Source organism: Mandrillus leucophaeus, unplaced genomic scaffold, assembly GCF_000951045.1.
Source record: "Mandrillus leucophaeus isolate KB7577 unplaced genomic scaffold, Mleu.le_1.0 Scaffold3, whole genome shotgun sequence".
NCBI classification, from domain to species: Eukaryota; Metazoa; Chordata; class Mammalia; order Primates; family Cercopithecidae; genus Mandrillus; species Mandrillus leucophaeus.
Genome location: NW_012103142.1, coordinates 226,378 through 248,465, shown reverse-complemented (window position 1 = coordinate 248,465; position 22,088 = coordinate 226,378). Strand labels below are relative to the sequence as shown.

Below are 22,088 nucleotides of genomic sequence, written 5' to 3'. Positions count from 1 at the left end.
CAGAGGGACCAATACCTACCACAAGTGGTTTAGAACAAATATCCAAATTATTACTTGGGCTACATGGCATTTAGGCTTGGCAATATAGCTATGTCTGACCTTAAGATACAAAACCTTCCAAGTAAAAGCTTCTATGTAAGCTCTCCCTTCCATCCTAGGATTAAGGACCTAACCTCTCAGGTCGCCCAAACCCCAGCCTTGGGTATGAGATACCCAGCAAAACTGCCTTCTTAGCTTGCTGGGTATCTCACACATTTTCTGCAAGTCAGTGAGAGGAAATCACTTATGGTAGGGTATCCTGAGTATGGCGGGAGAGCAGGAAAGGAACCCCCATATTCTATTCCCTGTTTGTCTGCTGGTGACAGCACATAAGCATGCCCCGGACACCCCCATAGACCCAAATTTAGAAAGTGGATAAATTAGGGTGCCATTATCCATTTTACAAAAGAATTCACTGCAGGAGTCCTTTAAATGGCAAAGTCCCCTGGTGCCTTTTAGCATCTGTTTATAGATCACCAGCTACTTTGACAGAGAGGCTGGGCAGACAGAGTTAAAATTACAGTGTAAGGAGCCACTGCCCACTACAGCTCAATCCCAAAGAAAATCGCATCTCAGAAATAATGTCTGTAGCTGACAGGTTCTCATTTACTGGCTTTTTAGGTAGGGTTATGTGTCCGGCAAGGCCACTCAATGGCAGGAGAGGGGGAGTGAGTGGCATCAGCAACCTGGGGATGTGAGCTCTGAGAGTACGTTCTTTACCATGCTGTTCCTGGCACCTCTGCCTGGGAATCAACATGCCTACTGAGCCCACGATCTGATCTAGGAGGATGTCTCTCCCCATTTCTAAACTCCCAGGCCACATGGTCAAGTCCATGTCCTAACATCTGCCTGAGGTTCCTTTCTTGCTCCTTCTTGTTCCACCCACCGTGCCTAATGTCAGGACATCTCAATAGCATTTTTTCCAGGGTATCCCAAGTCTCCCTGAGTTAATTACCCACTCCTAATTCCCACCCAACAGGGGCCAATATGAGCTCCAGATGCCTTCTGCCTCACAGATGTGAGGAGGAGGAAGAGAGAGAATCAGGTGAGGAGTGGAAAGGAGGGTAGAGAACCAATGTTAGGGAAGGAAAAGGAAAACCCAACCTACCTGCTGCAGTCAGCACAGCCCCTATAGCCAAGGTCCTCCAACCCATCATCGCCTCCACCCCATTAACAAACCCACCCCCAGCCCCTAAGGACACTCTGGTGAAATGGGGGGTGACAGACATACACTGGAGAGGTAGAGGAAGAGGAGGGCTTAGAGTCAGGAGGAGGCTGGGAGGGGGTAGGTTTTGCAGGGAAGTGGATGTGACCTGTGAATGTGCTGGGCCCATCTAGGGCCCAACTCTTGGTGTTGCTAAGGTATTGTTGGACAGTTCTGGGAAGCAGCAGCAAATGCTGTCTTTGGGTGGTGTCTTGGGAGATAGGTCTGTACAGGAGGTGTCGGAGGGCTGGAGTCTGTGGAGGTTCTCTGGGTGTGGAGGGCAGCAGTGAGAGGGGAGAGGCTCCAGAGGTGTTGGAGGGAGTGGGCTTCATGACCAACCTGCAGTGGTCCGGAGTCACCTCCCCCTGTGTCCTCCGCCCGTGGCCAAAGCGGAACCAGGAGAATTACCTGATGAGGAGCTGCAGTGGGAGAGAGTGGGGTCATGGGGTCAGGAGCCTTGGTGGGGGCATGGCAGGCAGGGGGAGCCTAGCAGTCAGAGCAGAGGAAAGAGGAGTATGGGTAGGAAAATGAGCAGAATTTTGGGAAAGCAAGGGGTAAGGGTGAAGAAGGGAGGTCCTAGAAGCTGGCTTTTGAGAAGAGAGGCTGGGCAGCAGGCAGCTGGGAAGGTGTGAGGGCCAGAGTGGGAGGGAGGCCGGAGGGAGGCCAAAGGGAGCCTGGACTTAAATTCTGAGGGAAAAGGGAGGTTACAGGATGGAAGGCCTTCAAGATCTGAAGAGTCAGGAAGAGGAAGCTATGCAGGAGCTGCCAAGGAGACAGGAAAATTGGGGAGCCAAGAGAACAGAGGTGATGGGATCCCCAAGTTTTCAGGGTACCGGCCAGGGCCTAGGGAAACTACAGATCATACTGCCCTGTGCTCTATTCCAGAAAATAGCAGCTTCTAGCCCTCTGGCCCAAGAGCTCAGAGGAAGCTGAACAACATGCGTTGAATAGAAGTGGGCAAAGAAGGGGCAGGGGTTCACGGAACTAGGTGGGGTCTAGGGGCAGAAAGACCAAGGTTCTGGTAGAGAAGGTCCCGAGATGCAGACAGGAGTGGGAAGACTGGATGGGAAGGCACAGGAGTTGGGCTGACGCTGCTAGGAGTGACAAAGGCACAGACGATGGAATGAAGATGGGGTCACTAGGGGGCTGCCAGGAGCAGCCAGTGGACAAACTGCAGACTATGAGAGACAGATGGTGATGGGGCTGGGTGGCTGGTGTAGTGAGTGCACGAAAGACAGTGGGATGGATGGGGATGGGACACGGAGAAGATAAATGACATTGTAATTTCCACCTGAGCGTCGAGCAGCCTCTTCTTGGGTTCTGGCAGCGGCTCAGCCATGGCGGGGTGGTCCCGGCGCAGCTCCTCCTCCACCAGCATCAGCCTGAAGGGACGGGCTTCAGTGGGGTTAGTGGCGGGCACAGGCTCAGAGCCTGCCCATGGAACCCCACAGCTCTCTGGAAAAGCCTCAGGCATCCTTATCCCTTAGAATCAGAGTCCCTCCATTGCCATGACACAAGACTCCCTGTTACTCAGGATCATGCTCTCCACCTTCCTCCCAGGAACCCTTACACCTCCCTGCTAAGGCAGCTTTCTGTGCCTCAAAGACTTCTACCATCCAGACACCTCCAGGCCTCCATCTTCCCAATCAGGACAGTAGTGCCCCTTCCCCAGACCTTCCATGGCTGAGGACCTGGCTTCTGCATCCCCCATGTCACCTCACTGTGAAGATCCTCAAAGTGATTTCTCATAAAGGATATTAATTAGAGCAGTGGTTTTAAAAAAATATTTCAAGAAGTCCTTTTCTTCTAATTAAATCTTACATAAAATACATTTAGAATGGATCAAAATAGAGGTGGCTCTGGTTGGAGCGGGGCCCAGGGGCAACCCCCTCCCCGCAACCCCACCACTCTGAAGGTAATTGACCTCTTTGCTGAGGATACCCTCTTTGGAGCCCAGGGCTTGCTGGAGCAGCTGAAAAAATACAGGCTAAAAGACCCTTTCTACAGAACACCTTTCCAAGGCTAGAGAGGGAGGGTCTGCCCAGGAAGGGCAGGGGCTACTCTGGCTAGGGAGCCCTGCTTAGGTTTGGGGTGAACATCACAGGTTAAGTTGAGAATAACCAGTGGGGAGTCCTGGCCTAGGGTGAATGCAAATGCAGTGATGGTTGGACAGGAACAGGTACATTTTCCAAGGGCTTCTGAAGCTACTCTATCACAAGAGAGGTCAGGGTTTAGTAAAGGGATATTTAATGCACTAAGCAGGTTGTGGTTTCTCTCCATCTGGTGATAGTGGGTGGGTGGCTTCCCGGGGAGGAGAGTGGTGGGCTCTCCTGGTGGGCTCCTGAGTTTGGGATGGGAGTCAGTAGTCGCTCGCCCACTTGCTTTCTTCAGCCTCAAGCTCTCCCTCACAACCCCCTCCCCAGGCCGCCCCTCACCTGCCAATGATGCTCTTGATCTGCGAATCTTTCTCTGCCTGCTGCTGCCTTAGCCTCTTCTCACTCTGCTCCAGTCGGGCCTGATACTGCATCAGGATTTTGCTGGTCTGTTCTTCCTGGGACAGCAGCCTCCGCTCATACTCTTCTAGCTTCCGGTTGGACATGTGCAGCCGCTCTTTCAGTGAGTGAATCTCCTCCTCGTACTCCTTCACCTGCCCGCCGGGCACACGACCCCGCACTGTGAGGGGCGCCCCACCCCAAGCCCACCACCCAGCCTCCATCCCTGTCTGCTGAGCACAGCCACTGCATGGTAAGGGACATCCAGCTGCCTTCCCCAACCCCTTCCCTGCCTGTGGATCATATCCACACACCTGCTTTTGAGAAGAACCTGCCATGGTGCTGAGGCTCCCTCAAAATAGAGCAAGGTCACAGACTCTCACACCCTAAGGTCTATGTATGGCACTTCATGAAGACCCACACAGAAACCTAGACTCACAAGCACACCTTGAGTAACTGTGCTCAGAAATTAAAAATAGGGTGACTCTTCAGCCCTAAGCCAGGCCCCAGAACACATGCTGGAGACACAGGAAGAAAAGGCAATTGATGGGGGAAAGGCAGGTGTTGTCCTCCATGTGACCCTCTCCTTGGCTCTGTCAAGGAGCCAAGGATAGGGGGTCTACAAGTGAATTCTAGACTGAGAATCTAGGAATTCCAGAGCTGGAAGAGTTCAGAAGAGTCATTTTATCTGCCCTATTGGCTCTAGAGTTTACAGCTGTGCTGTCTAATGTAAGAGCCACCAGCCCACATGTAGTTATTTAAAATTTAGGCCAGGCACGGTGGCTCAACACTTGGAATCCCAGCACTTTGGGAGGCTGAAGCATGTAGATTACTTGAGCTCACAAGTTCTAGACCAGCCTGGGCAACATGGCAAAACCCCGTCTCTACAAAAAAAAGAAAAAAAAAGAAAGAAAAGAAAAAAAAGAAAAACCAGCCGGGCATGGTAGCACGACCCTGTAGTCCTAGCTACTCAGGGGGCTGAGGTGGGAGGATGCCTTGAGCCCAGGAGGCAGAGGTTGCAGCAAGCCACATTTGCACCACTGCACTCCAGCCTGGGTGACAGAGCAAAACCCTGTCTAAAAAAAATTACAAAATTAAAATTAAATAGAGCTAAAAATTCAGTTCCTGAATCACAACTAGCCACATGTGAACAGTACAGATTACAGAACATTTCATCACTGCAGAAAGTTATACTGGATAGTGCTAGTCTACAGCCTTTCTCAACAAGGTTTCCTCATCTGAAGCACAGAACAGAAAAAAAATGATTCAAAAGACTATTTCCTCATTCTCTGAAGAGGATACAGACATGTATCACCAACCCTTCTACATGCAGAGGAGAGACGTGAATTAACTTCCTACGGTGGCTGCGTTTGGGCTAATATTAGGGCTTAATTCTCATTAAATTTGCTGGTCAAGCCCATTTGAGTCAGTCCCCACATTTCCTATGCTCAAAAACCACTCCCCATGTTAGGGTCATATGTTGTTTATATATATGACCTAATCCTGCAGCCACCCTCTTCCTTAGGCCCTAGGAGCAACAGCTTCCTCAAGTAACTTTCTGCTAAGTTATCTGTGTGTGCCCCAGAGCTCTTGGTGCCCCTTGCCCTCAGCCTCCACCAAGTGAGGGTCCGGATGGCCTTTTCACACATGACCAATACATACTACTTTACCACATGCATCCTCTGCCCACTGAGTAACTTATGCCCATGGGACAGTGACTGGGTAGGCCAGACATCACTTGTAATATAACTGCATCCCCCTCCATCCCCACCCAATTTATTAGCTCCTACTGCCAGTAAAGTAACATTTCCTTTCCTAAGCAGTCACAGGAGCCAGGGCTTATGTGCCTCCTGGGGAAGAATATGGAGGTAAGCCTAAAATAGATGATCCCCAGATAGTCTACGATATATATAACCTACAAAATAGAGTTGAAAGTGACTTTTAACAACTGTGTGTATCTGGTCTCCCCAGATGGACTGAAGGCTTCTCAAGAGGTAATCACGTCTTTGCCTTTTCTTTCTACCATAACTACCTGACCCTGGAGGTTTCCCTTGGAAGTGACTAGAGATCTCCCCTGTGGGTAAAAGGAAACACTGGGGCTTGGAGCTGGTAGAGCCCACCGTACCCTATCCAGCCGGCTCTCATCCATCGATTTTGAGTACTCCTTGAGCTTGTACTCTTCCCGCTCGATGTGGGCACTCTCGATGTCAGCCGACAGGTGAGGCATATTGGAGACCCAGGCCACTGTCCGCTCAGAGGCTGGCATTGTGGGGTTCAATGTGGACGGTGTCTGAGAATGCTGGGACAAGGCACAGTGAGGGCGAACAGAGAAAGGAAAGGTAGGAAAAAGCAGGGTACATTTAGAGGAAAACAGCACAGCCAAAGGAGATGACAGTCCCAGTCCTATTGCCCTGCTGTAGCCTTTATCACCTCTGAATGCCAGAGATGTGAGTTGAATGCCAGAGAATTTCTCCTGTTACTGTTCTGATTCAGGATCTGATTTTTATGCCTCCAAGCCCCCAACTGGCCCTATCCCAGTCACCCCCACGCTACTTATGGATTAATCCCCTCTGGAATGAGAGTGCTAAGAGGGTTCAGTGCCATATCCTTAGTGCCTGGCATAGCACATGGCACATAGCAGGCCCTCTATACACATTTAATGGCCAAAAGGAAGCAAGAAGATTGTAACTTCAGGCCACAGACTCTGTTCCAACCCCACCCCTCCAATCTCCTTCTTCCCTCCCTGTCGTGACCCAGTCCGCCTTCCTCCTGCCTTCACCTACCTGCTTGGTGATGGAGGGCTTCAGCCCCCCACCCCCTCCGCCACCGCTGCCCCCGCTGCCCCCAATGCTGCCCTCCTTGCTGAGGCTCTGTTGCCGTGGACGGGCGGGGCCATAACTTGGCTCTGGGGACTGCAATAGATTCCCGCTGGATGGCCGGGGTTTCTGGGCTGCGCTGACTGTCAACTGCTGAGACTTGCCCCTCTGCAATGGAGGTGGCTGGCCCCCGCCACCCCCACCGCTGCCCCCACCGCTCCCACCTCCAGGCCCTGAGGGGGCTGGCCTCTGGGGACCAATGGTGATCTGGGGAGGGGACAGCATGTGCTGCAGGTTGTCCTGGAGTGAAAGCTGCCGACGGGTGAAGTCAGTGCCAGAGGGTCCAAACTCATCACTGTAGCTGTGGCTATGAAGGATGGAGGCAGCAGGGGGCTTGGGGACCCCGGAAGAGAGGTCCTCACTCTTGCTATAGCCATGGAATGGGGCAAAGGTGTCCCCAGGGGGCTCTCCACCTCGGTGGTGGTGATGGTGGTGGTGGTGGTGATGGGAGGAAGGTGGGCCATGGCCACCGCCCCCGCCATGGCCGCCTGGGGGACCTGGCCCATCAGCAGCCATGTGGAAGAGAGGGTTCTGGAAGGAGAGGGGTATTCGCAGTTGCTGGGCAGGGACACCGTCTGTGGTGACACCCATCTGGCTGAGGCGCATGCCAGCTGCCGTGATGGATGAGCCACTCCCCTGGGAGAGGCGTCCAGCAGGCGCAGGCCGTAGCCCCAAGGCTGCTGTCAGCGAGGCCTGGCTTGAGTGCAGCAGGTCCCCTACGGCTGCCAGGTTCGAAACACTGCTGCTGTTGAGGCGGCCACCAGGCCCATCGCCCTGTAAGTCCAGCATGGACACACTCTTGTTGACACTCAGCATCTTCTGCTCTGGCTCTGTGATGTCCGAGCTGCTCGTGCAGTATGCTGGTGAGGAACGGGCCAGGGGTGGACGGCTTACATAGAACAGGTCTTTACCCCCACCAGGCGGTGGTGGGGGTGGCTTTTCCTTGGTTGGGGAGGGGAGGCGAGCCATGTCCATAGAGCTGTCAGAAAGGAAGGGGGCACACAAGCAGAAGGTAAGGTTGGGGCTCCTAGCAATTGAGCCTTGCTGTGGTCTGGCATAGGCCTTGGGGTGAAAAGTGGGACCCAGAGGGAAGGGCTGAGAGCTAGCAGTGGCAGCCCTGAAGAGGGAAGGCAGGGAGGATGGGAGGGGACAGGTGGGTAAAGGGAAAGGACAGGGCCCCTCCAGGAAGGGGGTGAGGCCTAGAGGAGGGGAGATGGGGGCAGCAAGAGAAGGAATGGGGACAGGGCTGGGCAGATATGGAGGAGATGAGGTCCATGGAGGAGGAGAGGAGTAGGGCGAAGGCCAGTGGAGCAGGAGAGGGAACAGACAGGAGAGGAGAGGAGGGCGGGGGAGGGGAGAGCCCCTCACCTGTTGAGGCCTCGAGCCATGAAGGACTGAAGGTCGATGGAGCTGGAGAGAGATGGAAAGAGGGGCGAGCACAGACAGAGAAGGAGAAAGATGTGGACAAATGAAAGGAGAGGCGGGAATGGTGGCATGGGTATGGTGTCGTGGAGGAAGACACGGGCAGAGGAACAAGCAGGGCCATCATCAAAATAATGAGCAGCAAATGAGGCACAGGCACCACCCATGGGAATTGAGGCTGGGACTCTGGAGCAGGCTGCAGGCCCTACTAGGCTTCTGCTGCCACTGCTCTAAGTGCTGGATCATGGGGAGGTCTGTGAGGTTTTGGTTGGGGGCTAGGGGAAGTGCTTATTCACTAGCTATTACTGAGATGTTTGAATATTTTGACACATAGCTGACATGACGTGCTGGCTGAACCTCAGTCTGGGGACAAGCATAGGCAAGCAGAGGGACAGCAAATCAGAGCTTGCAGCAGGGATGCTCTAGGCTTACAACTAAGCCGTGAGTTGGTGGAGCCTCAGCCCTCTTCCTAAAGCTCCACATCTCTCACTCCCTCAGGCTGTAAAGGGCTCTCAGCCTACCACTGACTGTACCTGTCTCCTTACCAGTCTTCCCTGAGAACTTGGTGCTTTTTCCTTTTTTTCAAGCCCTAGAGAGATGCGTGTGGGGCCCAATGAGGAGTATCTAGAACAGGAGAAGGGCTCCTAGGGCATAGGACTGGCTGTCCCAGGGTGCTCACCTGTTGAGGTCCCGCATCATGTAGCCCTGCATCTCAGCCGATGGCCCCCGCAGTACCACGGGCTGAGGCCGGGGCCGCTCACTCTGGCGGCTTGGCTGCCTTTGGATGTTGGGGTTCCTCAGAGCTGTGCTGATGTCATTGAGGAGCCGGGGCAGTGGGCCCAGCTTCAGGAGGGCTTCCTGGAAGGGTGAGGCTGTTACCTGGGGGCTCAGTGCCCAGCTCTAAGAGGGCCTCTGAGGGTACAGGTGGAGGGGGTCTGAGCTGGGATGGTAGTGGTGACACCTCGGGGAACAAGGGGAGAAAAAAAATCTTCAAAGGGTAGTTTCTTAGGCTCCAGGAACCTCTGGAGTCATCTGGGGATAGGGCAAAGAGGGTATCTGCTGACCTTGCTGAGCTGGGGCAGCACCTCCCAGAGCAGGGCATGCAGTGTGGAGAGCTCGCGGCCCAAGTCGATGTAACCCTCAAAGCTACTGCTGTTGGTTAGCGTGTCCAGGTTGGAGATCTCATACAAGAACTGCTGCATGGAACCCCATTCCAGCTCCAGAAACTCATTCATGAAGCCCAGAAAGTCCTCCTTTGAGGTAAACCTAGCCAAGAATCCAGAAGATAAAGGTCACAGACACACACACAGAGAAGGTGTCATAGCCTCCCCATCTCAGGATCTCTGGGGACTCAGGAGACCCTTCTTGCCCACCCCCAGCCCTGCCACGCCCTGCCCTGCCCCCTCCTGAAGCTTCCCTCACTTGGAAAAGTTGGCCAGGTTCTGGATGACCTTGGCAATGAGGGTGAGGGTGCGTGAGGTCTGCTCATCTGGGTACTCCTGCATAAGCCCAAAGAGACTGGGCGACATAATCGCTGGGCAGAGGAAGCGCAGGAAGAGCGAGGCGCTGATAAGCCTGTCTGCGATGTCCTCCCGGCCTCGCTCTGCGCAGCGCAGCCGCCACGAAGCAAACACCTCCTTCAGCTCCCTCGGGAACACGCTGGGGGGAAGGGGCGGGGAGACAGAGAGAGAGAGAGAGAAAGAGAGAGACCGGGACTGAGCCCCAGAGACCCTCAGCTTCCAGGGAACATGCTGAGGGGGGTGGTAGGAGGTGAGGGTGTGGAAACAGAGGTGAGAGAGACAGGGAAGGAGGGACCGCAGGAGCAAGATGGGAGGCTGCTTGAAGAAGGGGGCCATGGCAGAGGGAACAGACAGATTAGGGAGAGAGAAATGGAGGGGGAGAGAAGGTGAGGGGAGAGACACGTGGGAGAGAGATGGAGGGGTGTGGGAGAGAGACAAGGAGAGGAGGAGAAGAAAAACAGACACCAGGGAGAGACAGAGATGGGAGAGAGATGGAGGGTCACTTGAGGTACAGGGTGCTCGGACCCCCCAACTCTTCTGGATTCCAGGGAAATGGGGATGGAGGTGCCCCAGGCATGATCCCCAGTCCCTGGAATGGCTCAGAGCTCACTCCCCCCACCTCCCAGATCCACTTCAATGTCCCACTGACACCTTAAACTCGACTGGTGTAAAGCAGAGCTCACCACCGCCCCCACACCTCCAACTGGCTCCTCCTCCTGACTTTCCTGGTTGTCAATGAGGCCACAGGTCTCCCAATCACCAGCCTCATGGCCTCTTGAGTCATCCGTGACTCCCCGCAGATATGCTCCCTCTTTTCCAATAAGCTGACAATTCCTACTGATCCTTTCCTCAGAGGGTCCATCCAGTAGCTCCTTCCTAACTCTGTCACTGTTCTGATTCAGGATCTGACTTTCATGCCTCCCAACCCCCAGCTGGCTCTACTCCAGTCATCCCCCCACATACACCCCTCTATTCTATTACATATAGTCTACTTATGGATTAATCTTTTTTTTTTTTTTTTTTTGAGACAGAGTTTCACTCTTGTTGCCCAAGCTGGAGTGCAATGGCGTGATCTTGGCTCACTGCAACCTCCGCCTCCTGGGTTCAATCGATTCTCCTGCCTTAGCCTCCCAAGTAGATGGGATTACAGGCATGCACCACCACATCCAGCTAATTTTATATTTTTAGTAGAGACAGCGTTTCTCCATGTTGGTCAGGCTGGTCTTGAACTCCTGACCTCAAGTGGTCTGCCCACCTCGGCCTCCCAAAGTGCTGGGATTACAGGCATGAGCCACCGTGCCCAGCCTATGGATTAATCTTCTAAATCACAATACTTGTGATACCTTTAATGGCATCCCAAGGCCTACCAATGACCTCAGACTCCTTGAGGCCTTCCAGTTTCTAAAGCTAATCTTCCTGCCCAGACATCTCTCCCACCACTCCCCATCATGAGGCACATGCTCCACTAAACCTGATGTAATTGCTACTAAGCTACTCTAATGTCCCCTGATAACTCCTGGGCCTTTTCACCATCACACATGTGCCTTTCTCACAGCCTTCTTCTGAAATGTCTTTCTTGCCAACTATGTCCACATATCAGAACCTAAACCAGTCTTCAAAGCCTACCCAATGGGGCACCTCTTCCCCGCTTATCTCAATTAAAGCTCTGCCTTCTCTCTGACCTTCTATCACACAGAGGTGGGGGGACCCTTACTCAGAACTTACACACCATTATGACTCTGTGGCTTTTTTTTTTCTAATTTGTCCCCACTCATTCTGCTGGAGGCCCTCTGAGGGCAGGGACCAGGCCTCTTTCACCTGTTTGCTCTATAGTGCCTAGAACAATGCTTTGCCCATAAATGGTTCTCAGTCCTCTTTGAGGATGGACAGATAGATGAACAGATGAACACATAATTCCCCCGACCCTGGCCCCCCAGCCCAGCGTTCCCAGTCTCACCAGTGGGAGTTGACCACCTTGCACAGGGCCAACTCACAGCACATTCGCAGGTTGGCCTGGTGCTCTGCCAAACTGGACGCTGTGCACTTGATAGGGTCTACCTCGCAGTTTTCCTCAGACTCATACAGAGCACGGATGAACTCTCCTGGGGGGTGGCGGCACAAGAGGGTGTGGTCACACTTTTCAAGGGCAGGGAAGGGGGTGGCCAGGGTTGGGGAAATTTCAGAATCAGGTGTTGGAGGCTGGAGTCCTAGGACTCTGGGTTAGGAAGTATCAAGCTGTGGAAGGGTGGACTTGGGATTTGGGGTGGACATCTGGCAGGTTTGGGAAGAAGAGGGCCTAAGTGTGGGCCATACCAATGGCATCCTTGAGGTATTTCTGACCAATCAGTCTCATATACTCTTCTATGGCTTTAGTGGCGAGCGTGTTCTCGCGGAATATGAGGTGCTCCCGTTCCATGAACCGGTCTACCTCAGACATGGCCATGTCTGAAAGGAAGTCCTGAGGCCCAGGAAAATCCAAGTGTCAGCCTCTGCACAACCCAATCTCGTGAATTTGCCCTGTCCTCACTAACCCCCAAGCAAGTGCCCATTCCCAAGTCACCTTTCCCTGAGGGCACAACACTCACCTTGGCCTTGCCTGTACTCTGCAGGATGTGAACTAGTGCACTGGCAACCTCCTCCTTGCCTTTGACATTCAGGGCAGGCTCCAAGACTGCACACAGCATCCGATAATGGTTGGTGACATACTCTGCAAACTCTTTATATAGCTCCATGGGCAAGATGCTCATTGTCTGGTAACGTGCTTTCAGCCGCACAGCCGGGCAACCTCCTTTGCCCTTGCCCCCTGAGCCGCCCCCCGAACCTCCTCCCCCTCCCGAGCCCATGCCCCCAGATCCCCCACTGCCGGTTGGCAGGGTTACAGGGTACCACTGCTCTGTGAAGTGGCGCCCAGCCAGGGTGGCCACCGGCACAGTCACCAGGCCGACATAGCCCGCCTTGTCCTTCTTGCGCTTTTTGTCTGAGTCACGGTACAGATGCAGCCGCAGGGCACGGACAGCCGGCAGGTTGTTAAACTCGAAGTGCTCGCCCCAGAAGACGGTGTCCCCTGAGGCAGAGCGGGGCTTGGAGGTGGTGCGTGCATACAGCATGTCATCCAGGCAGAGCTCACAGTAGTACCGCTTCTTGGGGGGCAGCTCTCGGGCCTCTATGATCCACAGCTTTAGCACATTGTCTACCCGGCGGCTGTTGTCCTGGCATGGTGGGGTGGGCATGATGTTAAAGGGGGAAGGGACAGAGAGACACCAAAAGAGGAGAGACAGTAAGAAAGTGGGATACAGACAGCAATCATAGGTGAGACGGTGTACTGGGTTGAACAGTATCCCACCAAAACTCATGTCTACCCTGAACCTGTGAATGTGATCTTATTTGGAAACAGGATCCCTGCAAATGTAATCAAATTAAGAAGAGGCCAGGCAAGGTATCTTATTCCTGTAATCCCAGCACTTTGGGAGGCTGAGGTGGTGGATCGCCTGAGGTCAGGAGTTCGAGCCAGCCTGGCCAACATAGTGAAACCCTGTCTCTAATAAAAATACAAAAAAAATTAGCTGGGCATAGTGGCACGTGCCTGTAATCCCAGCTACTCGGGAGGCTGAGGTAGGAGAATCACTTGAACCTGGGAGGCGGAGGTTGCAGTGAGCTGAGCTCATGCCATTGCACTCCAGCCTGGGAAACAAGAGCGAAATTCCATCTCAAAAAAAAAAAAGGCCATACTGAATTAGAGTTGACTCTTAATCCACCTTATAAAAATTGATGTCTTTATATGGAGAGGGAGATTTGGAGACATAGAGATACAGGATACAGAGACACACAAAAGGAAGCCAGCTACATGAAGATGGAGGCAGAAATTAGACATATGCAGTTACAAGCCCAGGAATGCCAAGGACTGCTGGCAACCTCCAGAAGCTAGGAAGAGGCAAGGAAGGATTCCCTGCTACAGCATCAAAAGGAGCATGGCCCTGCTGATACCTTGCTTTTGGACTTCCAGTCTCCTGAACTGTGTGAAAGAATAAATTTCTGTTGTTTAATGTGACCAAGTTTGTAGCAGTTTGTTATAGCAGCCCCAGGAAACTACTCTAGAAGTGTAGTTCATACACTAGACAACACAAACAGTATTTGAAAGAGTTTTAAAGCTGGAATAACAAGCCAAAAATATTAATGTAGAATTTAAAGGGAACTGGAAAGTCCTGCAGAGACTATCAGAAACTGTGAAAAAAGAATTGTATATAGAATGGGTAAAGCTTGGCCAGGTGTGGTGGCTTATGCCTGTAATCCTAGCACTTTGGGTGGCTGAGGCAGGCAGACAACTTGAGGTCAGGAGTTTGAGACTAGCCTGGCCAACATGGTGAAATCTTGTCTCTGCTAAAAATACAAAAATTAGTCCAGTGTGGTGGTGCATGCCTGTAATCCCAGCTACTGGGGAGGCTGAGGCACAGGTATTGCTTAAACCTGGGAGGCAGAGGTTGTAGTGAGCCAAGATCACACCACTGCACTCCAGCCTGGGTGACAGAGTAAGACTCAGTCTCAAAAAAAAAAAAAAAGAATGAGTAAGGCTTGACAGTTGGTATAAGGGCCTGGGGGGATACAATTGAGCACAAGCTAATGGGAAGGCTCAGGTGATATTGCAGTGTGTGGAAAAAGAACATGGTGTTTGTACTCTGCATAGGTCAGATCATGTCAGCATCTTGGGTTGAGTTCTTTAAGGACATCAAGACACAAGAGTTCCCCCCAGAGGAGGGTGACTACGACTGTAAGCTTGCTAGAAACTGGGATACAGAGAATAGCTGACAGAACTGAAAGCATGAAGTTTTGGGAAGAACACAGACTCATAGAATTTATGTGCCAAAGGGAACTTAGAGATCATTTAATCCAACCCTAAGACAGTTCCCTCTGTCTTAGAGAGGAAACCAAGGTACAGAGACTTGGCTAAGTGTATTTTATGTGTCCTGCGGGGTTTTAGTGAAGCATTCCTGCCTGCAGGGAAGCTAGACTAAAGGATTTCCAGAGCCCCGTCAACTCTGTAAGTCTACGACTTATATGGCAGGGAAAGAGATCGTAAGGCAGGGTAGCAGTACAGAAAGTACAGAAAGAGAAAAGAAATGGGGGACTCAGAATAATGGGGGTCTCCCCCTTCTTGTCCAGGTACCCTGTACTTCAATCCTCTCCTTCTCCAAGCCTCTCCTCCTTTAACTCACTTTCCTCCCTAGGCCCCCAACTTTCCATGTTGGCACAACCTTTGCCCTGCACAGGTTATGTCCCCTTTATTCCCCAATACCTTGTTGGGCTTTACTGCCCGCTGCAGATTCTCAATCCATTTGTCTCTTTCGGCTGCAGACCGACAGGCAAAGCATTTTGTTCCTGATGAAGTTGTTACCTAGAAAGGAGTGTGGAGTTGAGGGAAAGGGCTACAGAGGGAAGGAGAATCTGCTACTTCCTCTTCCTCCCTGGCCTATCCTCCTTTCTTCCAGTCCCAGAAGTTTGTTTCCTTGATGTCCCCACCTGTGCCACTTTCTCTAGACCTCTCTGCCCCCCACCTTCCCTTGCCCCTTTCCTTTGGCCCTCCCCAGCCCACTAGACCCAGTACCTCAAAACAGAACTCCTGGCCCAGGATGGAGCTGTGCACTGGCTTGATAATGGAATCTTCATCCAAGTTGAGCTCCAATGCCTCAGCTGCACTGCTAGGACTCAGCAAGGACTCATGAGAGTGCGACTCCTTAAAGCTTTGCATCAGCCGGGCCCTGGCAAGCAGGAGGTTCAGGAGAGGAGGGGATCAGGGCCCCCCACTCTTTTTTTTTTTTTTTTTTGAGACAGCGTCTTGCTCTGTTGCCCAGGCTGGAGTACAGTGGTGTGATCTCGGCTCGCTGCAATTTCTGCCTTCTGGGCTCAAGCGATTCTCCTGCCTCAGTACACCCAGCTAATTGTTTTTCTTTTTCTTTTTTTTTTTTTTTTTTGTATTTTTAGTTGAGACACGGTTTCACCCTGTTGGTCAGGCTGGTCTTAAACTCCTGACCTCACGTGATTCAGCCTTCCAAAGTGCTGGGATTACAGGCATGAGCCACCACGCCCGGCCCCACTACTCTTCTTAGACACATAGGGATCCTGCACCATCAGTCTGTTCCAGGATGGAGCCTTGGAGAGAAGGCCCCCTGAACACCCTTCCCAGACAGGCACTGAAAGAAACCCTGCCTATCTCAGGAAGGACATGAGGGATGTGAGAGAAATGAGAATCCTTTAAGGAACTCCCCTGCTCCAGCTGGGCCTGGTGGCTCACGCCTGTAATCCCAACACTTTCAAAGGCCGAGGTGGGAGGGTCACTTGAGCCCAGAAGTTCGAGACCAGTCTGGGCAACACAGTGAGACCCTATCTCTATTTTTAAAAAAAGGAAAAAAAAAAAGAAACTCCAACCATCTCACACCTAAGGGATTGTGAGGACTGGGGATACCTAGAAATATCTCAACCCAGAAATGGACCATGGCAGAAAAGAAAAAAAAAAGGAGAGAACAAAGTGGGCCTGGGGCACTTCTAGGTAGTACCTCCAGGTAACCCCAGAAACCAGAGCCTCAGTATAAAGGAAAAAGTGGAAGTAAAGAAGTGAAGGCACAGAGAAGAGATATGTCTAGCCTGGGCCTGGCACACAGCTAGTGCCTAATAAACATTTAATGATTCAAAGAATGAATGAACATAGCATAAGAGGACAAGTTTTAGCAGAACCAGGGGAAAGAGTGAGCGAAAAGCATATGAAATAGGAGAAAGCTGAGGGCAAAAAAGAGCTGAATGAGGATAAAAGACAGAATATGGGGACTAGGGAAGAAGAGAAGGTAGGGCAAGGAGAAAGGGGAAGACAAAGGTATGTGCAGCAAGACAGAGGACAGGAGAAGAGGAGGAGGGCCAACTGGAGAGGTGGCCAGGAGAACCGAGGTGGGGGCTAAGAGGGGATGGAATGCAAAAAAATCACTGCAGGAGGGCAGAAGATAAAGGGGACTGGGGGCATGGAATAATGAGGGGTAGGACAGCAAGCGGTATGGAGATGGGCAGGGGATGAAGAGTAGAGAGCAGTGGGAAAGCGGGAGGGGAGCTCGGGTGTGGGAGCCTCCAAGAAGTTATTTATAGCAGCCCCGTCATCGCAGGCTCTGGCTGCCGTCAGCGCGACGCTCCCCCGGCCCCCGGCCCCCCCGCCCCCGCGGCCAGGAATACCATGCCCTCACCCCCTGCCGGCCCCAAATCCAGCTCTGGCAACATGGGAGGGGGGCAGGGAAAGGTGTAACTCACTTTATCCCAACCTCCCTACCTGCCCAATCCTGTGGGTGGCCAGACGTGGTGGAAAGGGAGGGCATGGTTCTCCCTAGGGAGTGACTGGGTGAGGGGGAAACCCAGATAGGAACCCCAAATGGCAGGCAACAAAGGCAAACAGTGGAGGTCTCCTTCAGCCTGGCCTCAGGGCCACTGCCTTCTGGACATCTCTACAGGCTGCTTCTTCATGCCTCAGTCCATGGATTGCTCCCCATTCTGTCACCCTGCACACCTGTCCCAGCCTCCCCTTCTCTGCCATGCTCTATACTGTCTCTTCCTTCACTGATGAGGTCCTTGAGCCCTAGCCATCATCCATTCATTCAGCCACCCCCAGCCCCGCTCCAACCTGCTGCCCTGTATTTCCTGACCTTCCCTGACACCCTTCCACCTAGAGCCTATTGCTCACTGACCTACCAACCCCTTCCCTGCATTCCTTAAACGCTCCTCCAGGGTCACTCTCCTCCTGTACAGCTCCTTTGATCCTGGGCTAGAGCCCATCCTTCTTGGCCTGAGTAGTCCCTGAGGAGTCACTCCTTGGCTTCACCTTCATTCCCTTTCCAGCCTCTCTGTCTGTCTTCCCTCTGCCACCCTACCCCTCTCCTGCTGCTCACAGATCCCTATTCTAGTTATTTTCTGTTCTGTCCCCTGCCCCGTGACATCCCCCAACCAACTTGAGTTGAATCCTTCAACCTTTGCACACAGATAACCCCCTCCCTCTGCATCTCACACAAGAGACCCTACATTACATCGATCTCATCCCACATGCTCCAGCCCCTGTACCGGTCATGGTCAGCACTTCGGAAGCGAGGCAGGATCTGGCGAAAGCTGCTGGTCCGGTCAAGTTTGGGTTGTGACTTCGTTCGTTTGATGGAGCTTTTTAGCCGTCGGCTCAGGAAGCCTTGCTGGGGGGGAAATGGGGATGGGGTGGGTTGGGGCAGGGTCAGTTCTACCTACTCATCCCTCAGCTGGTAGATAGTCCCTGGATGAAAGTGGGATGGGGAAAAGGGAAGTCTCCAGAGGCGAGGAAAGGGGGATAGGAACCCTAATACCAGTTTGTCTTCCTTGCTCCCACAGGTACAGTGCAAGCACGCGTGCACACACACACACACACACACACACAGCTTGGAGAAAGTGGGAGGGCTAGTCTCAGAAGCAGAGGGGCAGAGCCAAGAAGGGGGAAACCAAAGAGGTGGGGAGACACACACACACACACACACACACACACACACACACACTTTTTCTCAATCTCACTCCCTCTTTCCCCCTCCTGCCCTCTTTCTCAGACTCCTAGGGCCCGAGTTGGGGCTGGAGGGGAGGGGGCCCAGCTGAGCCACATCTGGTAGGCACCACTCACCGAGGGCCGGAAGGGCGCAGCAGGGGCGCCCTCCATGCTGTACTGCTTCCCCCCTGGGACACTCTTCCTCCTCGAGCGACCCAAGTGGTATTCTGGAGGGGAGAAAAGGGCCAGAAGGGAAGTTGGGGAGGGGGCCAGGAGGGAAGCTGTTAACCCAGGTTCCCACCCCTGACCCCAGTGCATGCCCCCACCTCCCTCTGCCCTTCAGCTCCGGCCTCACCTACCCCCCGGAAAGCAGCAGGAAGAGCAGCGACGGCGGAGAGGCTGGCAGCGGGAAGGAGGGGGCAAGGAACCTGAGCAGGAGCCCCCTGAGGGGGATGGGGTGGGAGGCCTTAGGCCCATGACTGGGGCTAGCAGTCAGCAGGGGGGCATGGCTGAGAGGGTCAGTAAAACCCCAGTAATGAAGGACACCAAAGATCGATGGAGGCTAGGTCCCTGGTGCCCACCCACCCCAGAAGGGGCCAGCTGGGGGGAAAGATGGGTTAAAGGTCATTGCCCATAGGCAGGCTTTCCTCTTCCCCCTGCTGGACACATCTTCCATCTGCCCCCCACCTCCTGGAACCCCTGTCTGTCTGGAGGGCCAGGGCTGCCTCCCATGACCCCCTCCCTGGACTGGAGGGGGAGGTCTTGGAAGAGACCTGTGAAGAGTAGCAGGGGAAGAAGCCGGGGACAGAAAATCCAAGGAAGGGGCAGGTGGGGGGAGGGGAGAAGGAGCCGGTTCCACGTGCACTGCAGTGGCAGGGGCTCAGAAGGTGGGGGAGGGGAAAAGCAAAGAATGCAGGGGAGTGGGCAGGAAACAGGAAGGATGGGCAGTGGGGGTTCTGGGGACTCCCAAGTAAGGGCAGGGAGAGGAGGAGGAGGGGAGGTGAATGCGGATGCAGCTCAGCCTGCCAAGAGCCTAGAGGGATGGCAAGCTCTGAAAAAGGAAGCTGAGGCTCGGCTATAAGGGAATTTAGAGGGGCCGAGGGGCTGGAAGAGAATGTAAGTGGGGGGATGCCAAGCTCCGGCTCCAGCTCCAGAATGGCTGCCCAGGCCTGGGCTCCCCCCTCAGCCCCACAGTCACCACTGCAGCCAATGGGGGGGCAGGTGCTGCATCAGGGGCGGGGCCAGCATCTCCACGGCAACAAGAAGCTACAGGCTGGAAGGAGGGGGGTGGACCGGAAGAGCTGCCTGTTAACCCTCTAGGTTCCAGAACAGAACAAGGGAGGACCACAATTATATTTTCACTGTCTGCTTCCAGAATTGCAAATTGCCTGCAAACTGCCCTAGAATCAGTCCCCAGCTCCCCTTTACCTGTAAAACCCAGGTGGTGGACCCCATGACACGAGAACCCTATCACTCCCTCAGGAACAGGTGTATAGTACAGAAACATACACTGAGCTGTAGTGGTACGTGTATATGAGAACCACAATACAAAAAAATAACTGGGGATCTATGTGCTTTTGAGACATACAGACAACTGTGAGCACGGGCATAGCACGGATCCACATTCTGAGACCCTAAGGCCCACACACCCCACAGGATACATGCTTTGACATATGTGAGTACTACAACAAGGGAGTACATACTTGAACCCAGTTACCCACATGAGAGCTGCTCGTGTGGACTTTGTGGCCCAAGTCTCTTGGGCAATCATGTGGACAGCACACTACAGAAATGGACCTATAACCCTAAGACGCGCATATCCCCATGCAGGGGAATTCCAGTTTAACCCCTGAAATACATGCTTGAGTACACCATGATCCTGACCACAGAAAGGTATCCCCATATCTCAGAAGCACAAACATCCTTTCATTCACGTGAAAAGTACAACCATATCCGCTCTGTCTCAGGACAACCCCCTCTCCTCCCCCAGCCCTTCTCTCACTCTAACACAGGCATCCAAGATTGCCACCAGAGTAAAGAAAAACCAGGAGCAAATGTGTTAATTATCCTTCTGGCACACACTAAGCAGTGCATCCAATGGTTCAGGATATCTCTTCCCTAGTAACATTTTTCTGCATTTCTCAGGTATGGCTGCCTCACTCTCATTTCAGGGAACCGAGCTCAGCCATTACTTTCATGTGCAAGCTCATCTAATAAAGACATAAAGTCTAACTTTAAATGCATTAAAATTCTGCTTTGGAACTAAAGCATTAACAGAAGAACAAATTTGCTAATTGGCTTGCTTGGTTCTTGGAAGTAATATAACCTTACACATATTATCAAGAATTAAGATCCATGAACTCACTCATAAGTCACAGGAACACAGAGGCCACATACACATACGCTTATTAAAGACTTTTGTTGCCGCAGGAAAAGAATAGCAGAAACACAGAGGAAAGGGGGACAGAGTGACAGAAACACTGAACATCCTGTTATTAGTGCTGCATGCAGTGACATGTACAGAGAAAATAACACACACCCGTGTATACACACACATAGCAAACCTGAAAAGCATAAACTGTGATCCTGGGTCTCCATGTCCCATGCCTGCACGATGTATACACGCATGCACACACATAACAGCCACCTACACAAACCCGTAACACAGGCATTGTGCACACACCCACACATGTACACACCCTGTGTACACACACAATGGCACTCACACACACACACAGCAAGGGCTTGGACTCCTGCCCCTCCAACATCTCTAATCTTGCCATCACCCACAGAATCTCCCCCTGCCCTCCAAATCCCTAACCTTTCCTTGGCCTTTCTTCCTCTCCACACCCAGCTGGCAGCTCTCAAGGGGAGCCAGGGGAGGGAGGTTGCCAGAGAAGGGCGAAGAACACGGTTGGACACAAAGCAGAGAAATGGGAGACAGAGCTCTGTGCTGGGCATATGAACCTCTAATGACAGTCCCTGCCATGACAGGCCTCACTGTGAGCCAGCCCGTATGCCTGAGTGGCCTTCCCTGATCCAAAACCAAGCCTGATCCTACAAGGCCTACAAGAATCCAATGCCTTCTCCATCTTCTTCCCTTTCTTCTTTCAGAGACGACTTTACCAGAAGGCCTGACTCTCTCCTCCCCACTGCCTTCCCAGCTCCCAGACCCCTTCTTTTCCCACTATCTCTATCTAGTTCCCCATCTTAAGCTCTTATCCCCTGTTCTCTCCTAAGTCTGGCTCAGCTTTCTCCCACATTCCCATTCTCCAGCTATTTCTCCCTGGCCTGCTCTCTGCTCTCTTCTTCAAGCCTCTCTCATTCCTTCGCTTCTATTCCCTCCCCACTTTTCCTCTTTACCCCATTTTTTCCCTTTTTGAGCTTTTCTGTCCCCACTTACTGACCAAGCAGGGCTTACACCTGCCCGGCCCCAAGGTGTTTCATACACAGTAGGATTCCAAGGAACACATTCACACACTCCCCCCCGCCACACCACCCACATCCAGACACGCCCTGGACACCCATGCTGGGACTGACACAGATACTCAGGCCAGTGCTGGAACACACATGCAAAGACACACACCTGCCACCAGGGACACAGAAAATCCTGCTCATAGGGCCACACATTCCCACACACAGAAGGCTGACAGGAGGTGAGCCCCAGCCAGGGATATGCATGCTCAGGGTCAGAGGTGACATGGACCAGCATGGCCACGAACTGCCCCACAAGCCCATGGCTGGCCCAACAGCCCCCTAGGCAGGAAACAGGCAGGGGCAGGATAAGACAGGACACACTTGCACAAGGCTGGCTGCACATGTGTGCACGAGGAACTGGGCCCCCGTGTGCACACGGTACCGACACACAGGAGACACGAGCATGGGCACGAACACACACGCGGACACATGGGCTGCCCCTTCCACCAGGGGCTCCAAGATCACACACACCAGCCGCCCCCGCGTGCTCAAGACCCTGTCCGCACGAGGCCGGTCCCCGACCCTCCCGACCTC

General features: G+C 53.0%; 1 protein-coding gene across 2 annotated transcripts in view; it reads right to left on the bottom strand.

The window, feature by feature from the left end:
* SYNGAP1 (synaptic Ras GTPase activating protein 1) overlaps positions 1-22,088 on the bottom strand; it is a 28,452-nt gene that overhangs the window by 1,461 nt on the left and 4,903 nt on the right. The window contains exons 3-17 of one of the 2 annotated variants that reach the window (XM_011986475.1): positions 18,213-18,304; positions 17,639-17,760; positions 15,153-15,306; positions 14,844-14,942; positions 12,139-12,762; positions 11,867-12,011; positions 11,511-11,655; positions 9,456-9,692; positions 9,098-9,299; positions 8,713-8,891; positions 7,980-8,021; positions 6,519-7,590; positions 5,861-6,034; positions 3,679-3,890; positions 2,535-2,625 (exon numbers count right to left, since the gene is read on the bottom strand). In XM_011986475.1, the coding sequence (XP_011841865.1) occupies positions 2,535-2,625; positions 3,679-3,890; positions 5,861-6,034; positions 6,519-7,590; positions 7,980-8,021; positions 8,713-8,891; positions 9,098-9,299; positions 9,456-9,692; positions 11,511-11,655; positions 11,867-12,011; positions 12,139-12,762; positions 14,844-14,942; positions 15,153-15,306; positions 17,639-17,760; positions 18,213-18,304 (3,590 nt within the window). Of the gene's footprint in view, positions 1-1,769; positions 2,626-3,678; positions 3,891-5,860; positions 6,035-6,518; positions 7,591-7,979; positions 8,022-8,712; positions 8,892-9,097; positions 9,300-9,455; positions 9,693-11,510; positions 11,656-11,866; positions 12,012-12,138; positions 12,763-14,843; positions 14,943-15,152; positions 15,307-17,638; positions 17,761-18,212; positions 18,305-22,088 lie in introns of those variants that run through there. The other variant, XM_011986474.1, reaches the window with a different exon arrangement.